This window comes from Takifugu rubripes, chromosome 11 (assembly GCF_901000725.2).
Source record: "Takifugu rubripes chromosome 11, fTakRub1.2, whole genome shotgun sequence".
In the NCBI taxonomy this organism is placed as follows: Eukaryota; Metazoa; Chordata; class Actinopteri; order Tetraodontiformes; family Tetraodontidae; genus Takifugu; species Takifugu rubripes.
Window position 1 is genome coordinate 14,018,136 of NC_042295.1, and position 17,864 is coordinate 14,035,999.

The 17,864-nt window shown below is 42.4% G+C and overlaps 1 protein-coding gene across 1 annotated transcript; it reads left to right on the forward strand.

Moving 5' to 3' along the window:
- The first annotated feature begins 3 nt into the window (after positions 1-3).
- On the forward strand, positions 4-14,536 carry tyw1 (tRNA-yW synthesizing protein 1 homolog (S. cerevisiae)). Its single transcript, XM_011608673.2, has 16 exons — positions 4-173; positions 412-536; positions 771-893; positions 1,067-1,168; positions 1,444-1,638; positions 1,806-2,078; positions 3,269-3,391; positions 4,460-4,592; positions 5,522-5,574; positions 5,656-5,774; positions 6,631-6,740; positions 7,515-7,692; positions 8,194-8,329; positions 8,931-9,041; positions 11,320-11,487; positions 14,007-14,536. Exons 1-16 carry the CDS (start codon positions 53-55, stop codon positions 14,226-14,228), a joined length of 2,292 nt encoding a protein of 763 aa, XP_011606975.2. The 5' UTR covers positions 4-52; the 3' UTR covers positions 14,229-14,536.
- Positions 14,537-17,864: the final 3,328 nt, after the last annotated feature.

Consider the following 17,864-nt stretch of genomic DNA (forward strand, 5'->3'; position numbering starts at 1 on the left):
TAGAACTACACTTCCCGACATACTTACGGCCGAACAGCATGAGTGCAAGTGCATGCAGGGAAGTTCCAGAGTTCTCTTTAGTCTTTCAAATTTAACGTCGTTTGTAACAATGTTTTGTGTCTTTGCGATTGTTTTCCTGCTCATACATCATGCATTTTCTTCGGATAGTAAAGGTAAACTTTTGTAAAACTAAAACGGAAAGGGAAAACAAACTGTACATTATGTTTAGCTAACATTACTAATATTGTTGGTTAGCATGCTAGCCTCTCAAGTAAAGAAAGCCAGTTCATGGTGCTTATCACCGCTGAGAAACCACTGCTGCGATGCATTTGCATATAGATTGCACATACTTAACCATTCTAAAATATCACTTGTGTGTAAACAGTCTTTGTGATGTATTTCTCTCTTTAGAGCAACAGAAGAGCCACATCAGTGCAGACTACTTTATGGCAATATGGCACAACAGGCTCTATTTATATTCAACTGCCGCACTTATCTTCGGAATTTGGTTTTCATTGAAGATGGCAATAAAAAAGGTACGCTGCTCTGTAATTTTATATCAGAGGAAGAGGCGTGTATTTCTAATCTAAACAATTTCTATGCAGGATCAAAATTGGCCACCATAACTGCTAGCCGTGTGTGTGTGTGTGTGTGTGTGTGTGTGTGTGTGTGTGTGTGTGTGTGTGTGTGTGTGTGTGTGTGTGTGTGTGTGCGCGCGCGCGTGCGTGCGTGCGTATAGCTGATAATGGTTTCTATCTTTCTTATTTTAGAAAAACCAAGACAGCAATGCCAACTCCTTGGCTTACAAACCAGTAAAGAAAAATGATAAGGACTCTATGGTTCATGTGTCAGGAGTGAAAATTTTCTATGGTTCACAAACTGGAACAGCAAAGGTAACAATATCCTCACTGGTCTGTCATGCTAAGACTATATATTAAGATGTTTATAGTATGTTTTTAGTGTGTTGCTTTTATTTAATAGAAGGTGCTAATGACAGAGGAAAATATACAATTAAAGACAAATTTAAGCCATGATAAACCTAATCTGTGAACCCATTTTATTTTAGGGCTTTGCAAAAGAGCTGTCAGATGAAATCAAAGCTCTGGGTATACCAGCTGTGGTGCTTGATATGAAAGATTATGATCCAGATGATGAGCTTGCTGTTGAGGTAAGGCAGGACCAGATTTAACCGGCATCTTCTCAGTTATGTAAAAACATGGTATCAATACACTTCAAAAGAATTTAGAAATGTCGCCTCAAATATACACTGTCGAACCTGCCCTGTATCTCTTGCTAAGATTTTCCTTTGTTTCTCCTGTGTAATTCTTCGAACCTTTGGTAAATAGGATAAATAATACATCCATTAGTATCTAATAGGGGACCAGAAACACCGAAAGTCATTGAACGATAAACCATTTATCGTTTATATTTTCATCTTTTTAGTGCACCAACAAGTCGGTCTGTGTGTTTCTTGTGGCCACCTACACTGATGGACAGCCCACAGAAAATGCAGAATGGTTCTGCAAGTGGTTGGAGGAGGCATCTACTGACTTCAGATATGGGAAGACCTACCTGAAAGGCCTGAGATATGCTGTGTTTGGTCTTGGGAACTCTGTCTATGTTGGACACTATAATACAGTAAGTTTTATTATTTTGTGTTTTATATAAACAACGATATTGCAAAATGATGTGGTTTACCAAAATCTTGGAATTAGGCTAGTTAAAGAAGTTTCACACCTGACTCAACATACAGGCCAGCAGACTGGATTTAATAAGTTTAAATTCTTTTATCCTTCCCTCATTAGGTTGGTAAAAATGTTGACAAGTGGCTGTGGATGCTGAGTGGAAAGCGGATCATGACCAGGGCAGAGGGTGACTGTAATGTGGTAAAGAGCCGTAATGGCAGTGTCCAGGCAGACTTTTTGGCCTGGAAGGTCAAATTGTTGAAGCGCCTTCAGGCTCTGGCCAGGGGTGAAAAGAAGATCTGCAGTGGGAACTGTAAGACTGAAGGCAAATGTAAGAACAAGAGGAAAGTGAAGGGGGAAGAGAATGCAGCTCTGCAGAATAACAGCTCTGAGGTAATGATCAAAATAATGGCTAGCTTTGTGGTTTTAATGGCACATTGTGAACATTCTTACCGTATTTTTCATCGTAAATGTGACTTCAGCTTCAGTTAATTCATAAGGCGAAACTGTTAGCGCAGATTCCTTGGAACAGCAGTTCAGCAAGTTTTTTTTAATGTGAACAGTCCTTTGTCTTCATATACTTACAAGCTATAGAAACTGATGGTTTTGTCCTCAAACAAAAACAACAATTCCACTCCAAAGTCCATTTTAATAGCATGTCTGTAGATTAATTACCAACTCCATTCCGACAGAGGGCGCCAAAACACCAGTTGTTTGCTTAATATGGACAGTATAAAACTTGAATCTTGAACAGTTATGACATTTGAACCACTGCAAAATGTCTAACATTAACAGCCACGTGAAGAGGAAAATGCATCCAGAAGAATAGTGTATTAACCTGCTTATTAGGATAATACAATGTTGGCCTTATGTCTTCTGTGTATACAGATAAAGACAAAATAAACATACCACTACTTGAAAGGGGATACTTTCAAATTGAATTAAAACCTTCACTTCCTGTCAATGCAGTTAAAATAACATTAAAAAAAAAAAAAAAAAGTCAGGTGAAGATCATCAGTGGGTGTAGGTAACATGTCAGAGGATGACAGATAATGGACTGATTTAGAACTGCACTTCTAAAATGAAATGAAAGTCTAACAAGCACCAGGAGGAGTGTCGCTCTCGGTTATTCAGACCTGGAGTAAAGAGCCGTGATGCTAAGGCTGCTTTTCTGATACACATGATGTTACAGAAATCCTGCCTTACACAAAATCTGTCATCGCCGTCAATGCTGTCATGTCAAAATAGCTTTCACACGCATCACAGCACAAACACAGATGACCAGTTGTCATGGCAGCAGGCACCTTGGAGCCAGATCTAGCTAAGACTCTTTCCCATCTCCCTGCAACACTCGGAGGACTCAGCTGAGGTGACATTCAACCGGAACCAAGAGTAGTTGAGAACTGGCAAGGGGCTTGTCATTGCGATTTATCTGCTCAGTACTGCATATGCAGACTTTCTGCCATCTTGTACGAAATCTTCTGAAACACCCTAAACATGGCTCGTTTTCCATTTATTTATTTACTTACTATTAATGTTCTAACAATATTTTTGAGTTTCATTTGTGTTATTTTCTGCTTCAGGGTGAACTGATAGAGTCCAGCAGTGATGAGGAGGAGTCTGGCCTGCAAGAGGAAAAACAATCAGGAACCATGCTTGACATGGAGGACCTAGGCAACATCATGAACCTTGTTAATAAAACAAAGGTCTGTTAAACATACTGGTACAAAAAGAGCACTTTTAGTAGCGTATGGCCATCTTTTCTCAGGACGTTTTGCATAAGCAACCTTCACCTCCATCTAAACAGAGTATGTCAAGTAAGAAGCAAATGTGTTATCACCGAAGGAACAGTGGCAGATGGGTTGACAGACATGAGACCCTCCAAAGGCGAGAAGCGGAAGCTTGTGTAGGGGCTGAAGACGCCCACTTCACTGTCATGTGAAGAGTGAGTCAAAAAAATGTAGAGAGGAGAAGGCAGAATCCTCAATGTCCATGTCTTAAAAAGACCCAGCCATCTCACACCCCCATCCCAAATGATGGAATTAATTTGAAATAAAATTTAAAAAAACCCACAAATCTTGGATTGAACCTTGATGATTTTCAGCCTAAATTTCGTCGCAACAACAGTATTTTCCGTAGTTATTTTCCTCCCGTCTTATGTGATGACGCGTTCGTTCGCTGTCATGGGCGTGCTCTTTGTGCCTGCGTTACCTGCTGCTTCTGTTTTCACCACTGGTGGGCCGTCCATCTCCATCAGCACCATGTCGCGTTGTAGTTCAGAGCACAACATGGTGCGATGAGAAGTCCTAGTTGTATTAACTCAGACGGGCTGAAGCACAAAAGGATCTGTGAGGGTGAGAGCTGAGCATTGGAAAACAGAGTGAAGCCAGGTTACATGTCTGTGGCAGCACACAACCACAACAGGCACAGATTGTCGCACTGTTGGATGTATATTGCTTATGGTGTCTTTTTACATGTCACAGTTGCAGTAAGTTTCTATTTTAAGGCTTGATTAGTCCTCTACAGTATTCACACCTAGAAAATCTTCCAAACTTGAAAATGTGTTGGAACTACAACTTGATGATTTAATTCCTCTACTTATTATACTCCTTAGATCAAGCTGTTAATATATTTCAGAGCAAGTCGATCACACGGTTTCATTTGTCACATAAGATTTGTTTAAATGATAATGATACCATAAATAAGGATTTATGGTATCCACAGTGAAGTATCCCATTGGTTGACAGTCTTCTTTCTTTTCTTGTGTGACCCAGAGCAACGAGAACGGTCGAGGAAAGGGTCAAACGGTGAAGCTGTCCAAGTTAAATGGATTGAAGAAGACGGAAGAGGAAGAGGATGTCAGAGAGATGATCACACCTGCTCTAAGAGAAGCACTGACAAAGCAAGGTGGGGAAAAAGATGTTTTCTTTCTAAACTAAGTTAATGAAGAAATGAAAGCGTTTGACTGAATGATCGAAATTTTATCTTCAGTCGATAGAATTTCCCTCAGATCAGCTCTCACATAAATCTGTGCAGCCATTTATGAAAGAACATCTGCTGCTTGTCTTCATATTATTTAACCACAGTGCTTTGCAAAAAAAAAATCACATTAGAGGGTTAGCACACCAGCTGCTTAACAGCACGGCCTTGACCTTGCTGCGCTCACAAGGTCAAGAAAGTTGTAGTTAATGTTAATGTTATTACACAGGAAGTCTATACTGTATCTCTGGCTAAATGTATCAGACATACACAAATCCCATCCTTCTGTCTTTAATAGAAAACAGTAACTTGGTGTGACATTTGCCCACATAAATTAAATGAGAGAACTCCCATTTATAGAACTGTGAAAGAGCAGGACAAGCTGACAAATATCATGCCCTTGCTGCACTAATGACAGAAAAGGGCAATGAAAAGACCAGCATGTAAAGAGTTAATGTGCCGTAGTGTGTTTCGGGTCCAAAAAGTACGACTTTGTTCATTTTTATTAAGGCATATTCCTCCCAAAAGCAAAATCATGAAGGATTTGAAATGAGTAAGCGATTACTCTAAACCTCCAAATGCAATAGCAAGACTTCATTCAGCACTTAGCAACACCTGCAGTAAAAATCAAATGGTGTGCTTCCCAAAAATGTAGTGATACCATATATAAGAAAATTCAACATGCTTCAATTGGCAAAAAACATTTAATATATTTCTGGCTCTGCCTCGGCATCAGTGTAATGCTGACGATGAATATCAATGAGTTCCAAAATGCTTTCTTGGACTTGCAACATAAAACAACAGAGCAGTCCGTCCCTTTGACAGCCACATTCCTCTCATCTCTTTGTCATGTGCAGGGTACAAACTAATTGGAAGTCACTCAGGAGTAAAACTGTGTCGTTGGACCAAGGTAATGGAATCGTTTCTCTAACGTATTAACGTTGATGAGGCGAGCACACGAATTACTCAGAGATGTTTTTCTTTTTTAAAGTCTATGTTGCGAGGGAGAGGTGGCTGTTACAAACACACTTTCTATGGCATTGAGTCCCACCGATGCATGGAGACGACCCCCAGCCTCGCCTGTGCCAACAAGTGCGTCTTCTGCTGGAGGTAATGAGCTCGAGAGTGAAGCAGCAACAACAGTTTCACACAAAATAAACCTTGTAAAACTTCTGTAAAAGAAGTTGGTCCAACTTCTTTTACAGAAGTTTTACAAGGTTTATTCTGTTGGATACAATGGTCCATTGTATCCAACAGAAATAGAAGACAATCCAATTATTTTCAAGTCAAATGTTTTCATTTGGGAAGTATTACTCATGCAGTTGTATTGATTTATGGTTGGTATTTCACTTTTTCTGAGTTCTCCTCCCCCAAATGTATTTTCCTTCCCTCATTATAAAACCTGTCATTGAGTGATGATCTCTCTGTACCGAACTAGTCAATAATTTACTTTCAGAAGATGAATGGTCAGTTTAAGAGCAAGGCCCACAGGTAGACATTGATTCATTAGGACACCGGCGAGAGACACAGCCGTTTCCTCCCCCCGAGTTCTCCTAAAAAAGGTGGCCGTGTTAAATACGGAAAGGTCGTTGTCGGGATGCACTGTGGTGCTCTGCCTCCCTGTCAAAACAGATATGCCAGTGTCCCCGAAGGCAGCAATATGGGGTGACAGCAAGTCAGCAATTTCCGGACACGGATGTATTTTTGCTACCCCCCCCACACACTCTCTCACTCACACCCATGCACAATCACATCCTGCTGTCTGTTTCTGTTCAGCAGCTTTGTAATTCTGTGCTGTTTCCCTGTCACACATTCAGTGTTTTGGGTCACGCATGTGCTGTTCACTTTTAGTTCCTTAGATGCATAATTAAATAATTGCGACCAGTTATATTTTTAGTATAGTAGTTGTAGGAGTAATAGTTGAGTATTTGGAAAATCTCCATTATCTGATATCTGCCCCTAACAGGCATCACACCAACCCTGTGGGGACCGAGTGGCGCTGGAAGATGGATCCTGCAGAGAAAATCCTGCAAGACGCGCTGGAGAAGCACCAAAACATGATTCGCCAGTTCAGAGGTCAGTTCTTCTAGAAACAGACTTGGGCGTTTTTTCCTCTTTGTCATGTTCTACTAGTACACAAGGAGCCAGCAATAAATGCAACTGAATGCTTCCAGTAAGCGTCGATCCGCCGTGGAAGCGTCCGTGAATGCAGTTTGGCTCACTCCTTCACAGGAAATCCTCCCAGAATATTTGAATGAGGTTAAGTTTCTAATGCAGAAAAGGGAGTTTGCTAACTTTTGACATTTACCGTAGTTAGTACAACAGTCTTTGAGATATATCATCTTTAGGGGTAACAGGGACATTTTACAGCTCTTATTCTCAGACCAGGCATCATAGAACAGATACGTTCCTGTTATAATTCTACTGGGACAATAGCGTGCACGGTCTTACAGTGTCTGTAAGCTGTGTCTTATCTCACAGCAAGGGAAGACGTATGTCTGAAAAAAGGATTATATTCAGCACAAAATCTTCCCAACGTAAAGAAATGCAAATTTTCCCACGTTTCTTAAATCCACGCGTGTGGCTTTGGAAGCTGATTGTCTGCACGAGCAGTTCATTTACATACCAGGGAGAGGTCAAGTCTCACTGCTCAGTCCTTTCATGAATTAAATATTTAGTTCTGGGAACCTCTCGGCTGCAACAGTGTTGTGATTTAAATTTTTAAGCAGCTCACTCCAGTCGTGCATTCCACACTTTTCCCCCCCATTGTAACGGTGATGGCGTTCAGTATCAGAGGATACAGTTTCTAAGTGTCTGAAGGGTTGGTCCATTATACCTGTCTGTTTCCAGGTGTCCCTGGAGTGAAGCTGGAGCGGTATGAGGAGGGGCTGGAGGTCAAACATTGTGCCCTCTCTCTTGTGGGCGAGCCAATCATGTACCCTGAAATCAACACCTTCGTCCGCCTCCTCCACACCCACAACATCTCCAGCTTCCTGGTCACCAATGCACAGTTCCCACAGGAAATCAGGTAGAGGTGCACACGCTTGTCTTTTCTGTATGTTTCTGCTTTGGTTTATAGTTCTGTTTTTATGTCATTCATTTCAACAAGGAGGAGATGGTTTAATAGTCAAAATATAATTACTTCAATTATTAGCACAGCATCTGATTAAAGGCTGAGCATTAATCCTCACATAAATCCACCTGCACGAGTGGATACGAAGCGATTGAGGGATCTCATTTGGTCTTCTGGTCCTTTAAAACACCATTACTGAATCTCCAGCTTGAGTTCTGAGACGGACATTACTATTTCTACCGACCTCTCTGCCTCTCTGACTCAGACTCATCACTTTTCTGGTCCTCTCGACCTGCATTTAAGTCCTATTAGATCAGCTGCTGCTCCATCTGGTCACCAGGGCCTGGACATAGCAACCCTTCTTAACTTGAGTGAAACCATATCTTATGATTCATAGGCAGCATTTTTTTTTTTTTTTACCTGGATCATTCTGCTCATTTATCTTGTCCTTTCCAGGAGTTTAGTGCCAGTTACTCAGCTGTATGTCAGCGTAGATGCCAGCACCAAAGACAGTCTGAAGAAGATCGACCGGCCGCTTTTCAAGGACTACTGGCCTCGTTTCCTGGACAGCCTGAGGGCCCTGGGTGAGAAGGTGAGCTACATCCTCCTGGGAGAGCTGTGTAATTAACTTAGAATGAACTGACTTTCAATGGCTCAGTTTAATATTCTGACAATATTATTTACTAAGAAATAAGGAAGCTCTTTTCTAAAGGTGAGTGAATAATCTTGTTAAGCTTTTTTCTCTCCTAGATTTGCTGTCATCTCTCATTCTGGACAATTACATGTGATTTGTAGCAGCTGGCACACCAAAAGATTAGATTCTTCTTTGTACTTCTGATAAGTTTTACTGTTTAATATTTGCAGTTTCCATTTGTACCGAGGAACACAGTTTATTAATCACAGAATTTAAACAGGAGACAAAAGGGGATGTGCAGAGATGTGAGGATTTTAATTAAAATCGTCTGTATTATTGGTAATTGGGGGGGAACTGATGCAACACGGCACAAATGAGGATTTATATGGATATCCTTTTGAGATTGACTAATTTACCTCAGTTTCCAAGCAAGCTCATTCAGAACAGCAAAAGCTGAGCTCGACGTTGATTACATTTATTGTAGTGAATGATATTGCCTAACAAGAATGAATCCCTTTAATTGTGTTGCATCATATCTTTTAATGCTCTTATTTTACAGAGACAGAGGACAGTTTACAGACTGACCCTGGTCAAGGCCTGGAACGTGGAAGAGATGCTGGCCTATTCAGAGCTCATTGCTCTGGGCCAGCCCGATTTTATTGAAGTCAAGGTGGGTCTCAGCAGCCTTCTCTCATTTTCATATAATAAATACAGTAAATTAGTAATCTACTGTATTTTTTTTGTTACTATGCTGTTTAATTTTTTTTCCTTCATTCAGATCTGATGTCTGCCTGTACAGGAGCTTCTTAATAGAAAATCATTTTTCATTTACACCCGATTAATGAATTTTCTTATCAGTCCGACCTAATTTACCCACACGGTTTCATTTAATGCTGCAGCAGGTCTTAATTAATTTAAGATGTGACACAGAATACCATTTTCACCCCCTGCGGTTAAATGTGTTTTCCACCAAGCTTCGTGGATTCTGGGTTGGTTGAAGGATCCCTGTGTGAAAAAAGTTAACCCTCGTCTTGAATCCAGATCCCTGTTTTTCCCCAGTACACCAACTTTTTATCACCAATATTGTCTCATCCAGCTTCAAACAACCAGTTAATGAAATGAGGCTCAGCAATCGATGAAGCTATAAAAGTGGGCTGTGAGTGGAAAAACTGGTCATTTATCCACGGTTTAAAGCCCCCCTCTGACCTATATAAAGACGTCCTGTTTGTTGTTGAGCTTTAAGGAATTGTCAGATGAGGAACTTTTTGCCTTTGTTTTCCATCAGTTTCCACTTCTGCAGCAAATTGAATTTGCCCTGTGGTGCAGCTTATCTTTTGCTAATTTCACATCATCCTTCTGCCCCGATAACGTGAAATTAGAGGAGCGGCGTTCATTATCCCGTATTAAACATGAAAAGAAAACAGAAGCCATCAAACTTTAAAGTCAGCTATAGTTGGAAGATGCTATTTTAATGTCTCTGCAGCGGATGCACAGTCATTCGTTTGAGCAGGTAGTTTGTCACTCCCCAACACACACACACAGTAATAAGGAGAGCACTATTACATGTTTGTGACAACTTGGTAACAGAGGAGCGGCTGTGTATTTACTGCTGCGCTGCTCTCAGCTATTACAGCGTAGATGGCCATTACGTTAATCTTTGCCAGTGCTGTGATTCAGCCTGCTGACACTTACACTAGCTCCACCTGGGATGTGCCCATTACATCGTCTTATCTGTGGGCCGGCAGCAGATAGGAGCACCGAGTAAAGCTCCTCTTTCAAGGACGCTTGAACAAAGGATGTTGAGGCTGTGGTAGGGTCCCAGTCCGGCATCTCTCACTGGTTAATGAGCCTCTCAGTCGACTCTTTCTTTGTTTAAGCCGTTCTTTAAGTAAATATATGGATGTAATTTTAGTCTGTAGTTTTCACAAGTATAACTGGACCACAAAATAGCGCTTAAATCTTTTTATTTTGGCCCCCTGTTTGTGATTATTATACTTTCCTCAGCTCGTGAGCAAAGATAGAGGATGTGCAAGATATTTTCCTTATGTTTTAATTGATGATAAAATTGAGTTTTTGTTAATTACTCAATATTCAAACCAAATTTTACCTCTATAATCCTCAATATGAACATCTCAAAATTCCCCACGCCATCATTTTGCCTGCAATTGCTTATGGAAAAATAAACTTGAGCATCATTATCATCTCCAACTGTCCCGTGCAGACAGGTTAGAGAGGACGTCCGCACTTTCCACCATAGAGCGTGTTTTTGTTCATATTTCCACATTTACAGTCTCCTCTGTAACAGAGTTGATTCTTTTCCTCTAAATATCTCAAATATCTTTGTCCATCCCCTCTTTCCTCCCCCTATCTGCATTAACCTTGTCTGGAAAGTCGATTTTATTCTCCAGTCGTCCTGACCGCGCCGATATTGCAAAGGTTTCTCTTGAATTTAGTCCAGTGGCGTGGTCCCGCCCTGCTGTGCATAAAGATTAGCTTCCTGTGGGCGTCGACGTGCTGTGGTGCAACGTGTCCAGCAGCAGTCTGCAGAATATGTACGTCTATTAGAGCGAGTTGCAGCAGTTTGCTGCAAAAACGTACAGATCAAACTCAAGTAATCTTATTTTCTGCAGCCGACGAACACACGAACGCATCACCACTGTGAAGTCGATTGATGGAAAACAGGAAGTTGGGATGATGCCAGATTTAAAAGTCACCAACATTGGGACTGAATTTTTTGATTTCAATGTAGTTTGAAGGATTTGTGCGCTGTTGCTACTTTCCTGCTGCTGAGGCGTTCTGAAACGTAGAGGTCTGGGAGCCTGTGAATCAAAGCTAGAAGCTATTAGTCCAGATTAAAGGGGCGGTTTTTCTTTAGCAGCTATGTAGAAGAGAGGTTTTTAAAGTGGCGCTCGTGGTTTTTTCCTGATCATATGCTGAACTGTCAACAGGGAGTGACGTACTGTGGGGAGAGCTCTGCCAGCAGTCTGACCATGGCCAACGTCCCCTGGCACCAGGAAGTGGTGGCCTTTGTCCAGCAGCTGGCTGACATGTTGCCTCAGTATGAGATTGCCTGTGAACACGAGCACTCCAACTGTTTGCTTATTGCACACACCAAGGTAAGAGCACGTTTCCCAGCACAACACAGAGAACGCAATAAAAGAATCTAGTTTGGATTGATATCGGGTGCTGACATAGACACCGTGGAAAGATTGCTTCATCCTGTCTGCCCCTCTACCTCGCCTGCTCTGTTAAATTGACTGTCTCAGTAATTAATGAATGATTAATTGCTTTGTTGGCGGTTTCTGACAGAGCAGCCAGCTGAGCTGAGCACTCTCACCTCCCTGTTCCCACAGAAACATGGTGTTTAATATCTCTTAGATTGGCCCCAAGCACCATATCTCGCCAGCACACACAGCAACGGAATTAGGCTCTTTTGTACCGTCCCGTAAACACAACCCTTATGGTTCTTCAAAGGAGAAAGCACAGTTTAGGTGACCAGAACTGATAAATTCTCCATCATCTCCATCTGGCAGAAGTGTGAGTGTGAATGTGGCCACGGCCTCAGCAGCGCATTTATTTATTTATATGCGTTCATCATGTGAATCATCTCAAAACCTTTTACTAAAGTCATGTCGACACACAGTTCCTTGACATTTAAAAATAAACAGGCTGTTCACTTTAATGCTCTAATAATTAACTGGATTTACCTCTAGTTGCCTCTTCTACCTTCATTCTGTCCCTTCATCTCAGTCGGGCTTCAGTCGTCCGTGCTTGCGTCACGGCGCCCGGTGGTTTGAAGCAGCCTCCGGCCACCTGTTAAGTAATAACTCTGTAATAACTGAGCCACCAGGAGGAAAAGTAACAACGTTTTGCACTCTCCGGAATTTTGACGCTTTTCTAAAAGCTTTTCCAAGAGGAAAACAGCAGAGGATTATGGGAGAGATGCACGCAAATTGAGAAGGCTTGAAAATAAGACTTCACAAGAGGGGTCCTCATGAGCTCATGACTGTTGTGGTTGCCATAACATGTCATATTAGTTAGTCCAGATTTTCACTTCTATTCATCAATTATGCAGCAGGTTAAGGCCTGGCTGCGTTTTTAGCTTCCTCCTGGGGGCTGATGTTTCTCTCTTACGTGTCTTCTGCAGCAGGAACCGAGCTTAAAATACAAATCCCTTAAAGTTTTAATGCTAACTTATGTAAGAGTTTAAAACGCTCCGCAGGAAATCGTACTACGCTGATTTTGACTCCTTATTTATGCTATTCAAGTGTGTGATTTCTGTCCGATCCTCAGATCAGTCTTTGATGCATGTCTGTGTGTTCTCCACACACACACACACACACACACACACACACACACACACACACACACACACACACGTTGCTTTGCTGCCACCTCTTTCTTTCTTTTGGGTTCAGGCTATTTCTGTAACAACTGTAATGAAAAGTCTGGCCTGCATGCGGTCAAGTCTGGGCCATCAGTGGAGTTCACTGTGACTGAAAAAAAACAGGGTTGAAGGGTTTTCCACACTTGGCTGCTCATAGATTGTACATAGATAAACTCATTTCCTGCACCACATATTTGTTGTAGTGGTCATATAAAATTCTTTGATAAGTTGAGTGCAGAAATGTGGCAGTTTGGTGGCTCGATGAAGGCCCCTGATAAAAGATGCTAACGCAGAAAACTGTAGGTCACTACACACAACTTTACTTTGCTGTTTGGAGACAACTTGTTTTTGGCTCTGGTGGAAGGAATATAATGGCTTCTCTTTCCCGGAAACATTTAGAAATTGGAAGTGTTTTCATTTTTCCTTCCCGTCTCAGGCCTCATTAGCGAGTGTAATGGCGAAAGCTAGCAGAAAGCATTTAAGGGCTAATGTTGAAATGCCTAATGCCTTTGCTACGTCGGCCAGATAAACTGTTTTCCACTTGGTAAATAAACAGTTTCCCTTCCTTCTTGAGTAAAAACACTGATGTGATACTTGTCCTTTTCTGCACTTGTAGCATGAAATAGGACGGTCGAAGAGCTCTGTGTATCCGACAGGTCTAGGAGACATTCAAAATCTGTGTTTGTGTTGAGACTTCCCGACTTTTTTATCACTTAAAGTGCACTGTGACATGTCAGGAAGGCGAGAGGTCATTCTCTGGTGACACGTTGGGATAAACAAGCAGGATCTGAGTCTTTTCACTGGCTGTCAGACACTCGTGGTCACACCAGTAACTCCACACCCACGTACACACCAGCTCTGTGATGTTTGGTTGCCCTTTCCACTTCGGTAAGATTGATGGGGGATTGGGTGAAGGAGCATTGATTGATAAAAGGAGGGATGTGAAGTGACAAGATGAACTAGGTGGATCTCTGAGCACTTCCAGAGCAAAGATCCAGTGCCAAATATGAGCAAGAAGCTCTGCAGTCTGATGGATGAGACTCTAATACACAAGCATTAAATCTCCAACGTTCATCTTTTTCTACCTGGTTGTTTCTCCTAAAAAATACGGACACAAACATCAAATTTCACCCTCTCCAAACTTTCAAATGTTTTAGAGCCAATGTTCCTCTAGCAGCATTTCGTTTGAGAGTAAACTGGACTGAACTGGACCGGCTCCTCTGCACTCCGTTTGTGTCTCCTCTTCAGTTCAAAGTGGACGGCGAGTGGTGGACGTGGATCGACTACGAGCGCTTCCAGGAGCTCGTCGGCGTTTACGAGAAGACGGGAGGACAGCGGAGCTTCTCAGCCCTCGACTACATGGCCAAGACTCCCAACTGGGCTGTGTTTGGAGCTCAGGAACAAGGTTTCGACCCAGCCGACACGCGGTTCCAGCGGCGGAACAAAACCAAAGACATTTCAGGATGCTGAGAGGCAAAGAAGAGTTTAAAAATCGATCCCAGGACTCCAAAGGACAGTTTTAATGTTCCATTTTAGTGAAGCCAACAGAGAAAGTTTCATCTTTTGTCTTTCTTCGTCTTTTTCTCTCTGTCAGTGATTTGTTTCTGACAGCATCTGGGCCAGAGGACTGCACTGTTACTGCTCGACAACCTTCCTCCACGTTTATTTGGTGTTTCTAAGAAGTTGGAGGTTCGAGATGTTTGTTTGTTTTTTATGTGAAAATGAATCCAGCTGTAAACGTGACTCTGAGGTGTCTGTAATAAATGATTTTAGATGAATGTTTCTGTGATTATTCCTGTCAGGAGGAGGCAGATCTGGCGTGTCATAGTAATTGTGTCCACACTGGAGCCAAGACCAGACTTTTAATTTTCAGGGATGAGCTGCTGATTTGAAGGAGAGTGGAAACAAACTGATCATCAGTGTCGCTGTCGCAGCACATTAGTCAAGGAGTCGTCATAAAATTCTCCAGCCTCAACCTTTTCGTGTTCATTTAGCTGAATAGGTACGTGCAGCTCCAGCTCATCTAAAACGTGCTGGACTGGAATCTTCGGGTCTGGCCTGTTTCGCTGTACAGCAGGTCGGTTATTTTGGCTCCGTGCAGATGGAATAGATTCATTCTGAATTCGGTTTCACTCCAAAATGGCTCTCTTGAGTATCAACAGGGTAAGCATTAAACTTATGTCCGACGGACCCGTTCTCGCAAGCGTGACGTGTCTGCTGAGCAAAGGTCACTGTGGTCGCCTGTCAGCAGAGCGTCAGCTCCCCCTGAGACTGAAGGGTGCTTTCATAAGTCCATTTTTCAAGCTGCTGCTTCACACAGGCTCAGGATGGGATGGCTGGCCTGGGCGATGCTGCGCTGCCTGTTGGTGTCTGCCGCTCAGGCACTCCAGAGGCATCTGTATATTTATGAGGGAAGTCTCTGAGCTTGTGTCGCTCACGCGAGCCAAATGATAATGTGCTCGACACTCGGAGGAACCTGAAAGTGATAATAGTTTTTACAGATGGCTGGTAAATGTGGCTTCACGTGTGTCTGCTCACAAACTGTTCTCCTGGAATACCGATGACTGTCTTACCACTCTGATGACGCCGAGCGAATATTCATGAGAGTCTGGGGTTCCTGCTGGGACCAGATATACAGTACATCTAGTTTTTGTTTGAGTTTTATATAGACCCACAACACAGAGGGAAGGACGCAATGGCAACATTCCTGAGATCCCTGAGTGAAATCAGAAATGTGAAGAAGCACTCCTCTACCCGTGTTAGCGAGTCTTTCTCTTTCTTTTTCTCTCTGTGGGACAAGCCAAACCCACAGATTTGAGGGGAGCAGGAACCAAATGTTAAGCTGCCCTCTGCCAAATAGGAAATCGCCACCAATGACGTCAACAGTCCAGAATGAATGAAACGACAGCAGCCACCCTCTAAAGTCAGCAAAAGGCGTTCACGCCGTGCACAAACAGGCGCTTGAGTGCACGTTCCACCGTGTTAGCTTCCTTATTCCACAAGCTGCACATATTTATCTTCCCAACAGCTTCAGGTGTTATTCCAGTTTGTGTATCTCCCCAGGAAAAGGCCCCCCTCACATTAAACGTGTGATAAAAGCAGGTCTTCCCCTCCGAGGCCGATCGCGTGCACGTGATGTGAATGTTTCTGCTCCAGCTGTTATCGACGCCTCTTCCTGCAGGATCACGGTGCTTTTCTTTGCATCAGTGGAGCACAGCTGTGATTCCAGCGCTGCAACATAAATGATCTGTCAACGGACGCACCGCTGACCCCCGCATTGTGTGAAAATGGATTTTCCACTTTGCTCACTCTGATGGATTTTATGAAGGTATGGCGAAACATTTAAACAGCCTAAAGGTGACATTTACCCCATGTAAGTGGCAACAAACAAGATCCAACCTTGACTCGCGTGTGCGATAATCCCATTTTTAAACTGGGCGACTGTCGTCGGGAGGCGCCACCTTGCATTTTGATGCCATCCTTTTCACGGAGGAGGAGGCAAATCCACATTCTAATGGTGTAATGAATCCTTGCCTGACAACTGAGTGGTGGAAAATCACACAGCAGCGCGATGAATCATAGAAAATCTGTCTTCATGAGTGCTGAAAGACTTCAGAGGGACAGCGACACGTGCTAATGGCCTGCTCTATGTTGATGTATAGCACAGGTGCAGCCTGCTGAAGCATCTGGAGGTTCCATAATGTAGTCCAAACCCATCTGTCTGATCATTTTTATGATATGATGCAGAGAAAACATTTGCTCTTGTTTTCCCCGTGCGTATACTTCTGTATCATACATCTACGGAAAGGAGCCGTGTGCTTTTCCAATTTTCCTTTGTTTACATTCCAGCGTCATTGGACCATTTTTGGACCAATCAATGAAACTTTACCTGAGGCTCCCAGAAACGCTGCCAGGGTGTTATGAACGATTCGGACCATTTTAAGGTGGATAAATCTCGATTTAAACCACCTGTGGAGTCATCAGTTATTCCCAGATCATCCATATGTTCCGACATCACAATACCTGTGGTCTTTTTGTGCGTTAATGAGGAATATTGCTTAGTGCAATATTATAATTTATTGTGATTTGATTAGAAACCACAGCTAAATTACACCCCAGAATATTGCTGTGAGGGCGTCTGTAGCATCCAGGATAATCACTGGCTCAACATAAAGACAGTTCCATACGCTTCGGACATGAATGTCATTAAAGAAGCAACACTGAGTGTGCAGACCAACCCGTGCGTTCCGGGTGATTAATGTCATATAATGATTATTAATGAGATGAACCTGCATCTTGAGCTCATGTGTCCATCTGGTCAGAACCAGGAAGCATAATATGATTTCATTATTCTCAAAACACCAGCACGAGCAATGCTGTGACTCATAGGTCAGCCTATTTCAATGTTTCCGAGGGTGAAAAATAATTGTACATGTGACTAAAAGAAAGTGGCAGCACTTTAGCACCGGGCATTACTCTGAATGGAGGATACGCTTTTAGAAATTCATTTGAATAAAGGTTCAGAAAATCCCACAAATGGCTGAAATGATTCAACACTGACATTTGTCGTTTGTTTTCGCTGTTCATTCTCTCTTAGTAGATTCAGTTTTTGAATGATCGTTGAATAAAAGTATACGTAAAACGTTCTGTCAATAGACTAAGTGTTCCTTCAACATTAAAGAGTCTGTCAAAGATTCGCACGTCATAATTCCCCATAAAACTGTTGATTTGGCAGATTAGATGTTGCAAAAAATGTGCCAAATAGGCCCAGGTTTGCATCATTTCCTCTGAACTGAGCTACATTTCAAATGTCCCTTTTATAACATGTCACCAGCTTGAAAAGAGACTCTTTTATCTTCAGAGAAACGCTCACTTGCAGTCTGTCGGAGCTGATTTATTCAGTCGTTCGTGGCAGAGTCTGGTCCAACTAGCGGGAGACACTTAAGCAAGGGGAGGGGAAGCAAGGACTGCCAATTTGTTAGGGTGACTTGCCCAAAAGTCTTTCATCTCTGTGTACATGTTTTGCATCTTAATATCATATTTGTACATGACCTGCATGAGATCATTGTTGCTTTTGGGCTCTTTTAGTAACTTTGCTCATCTGAG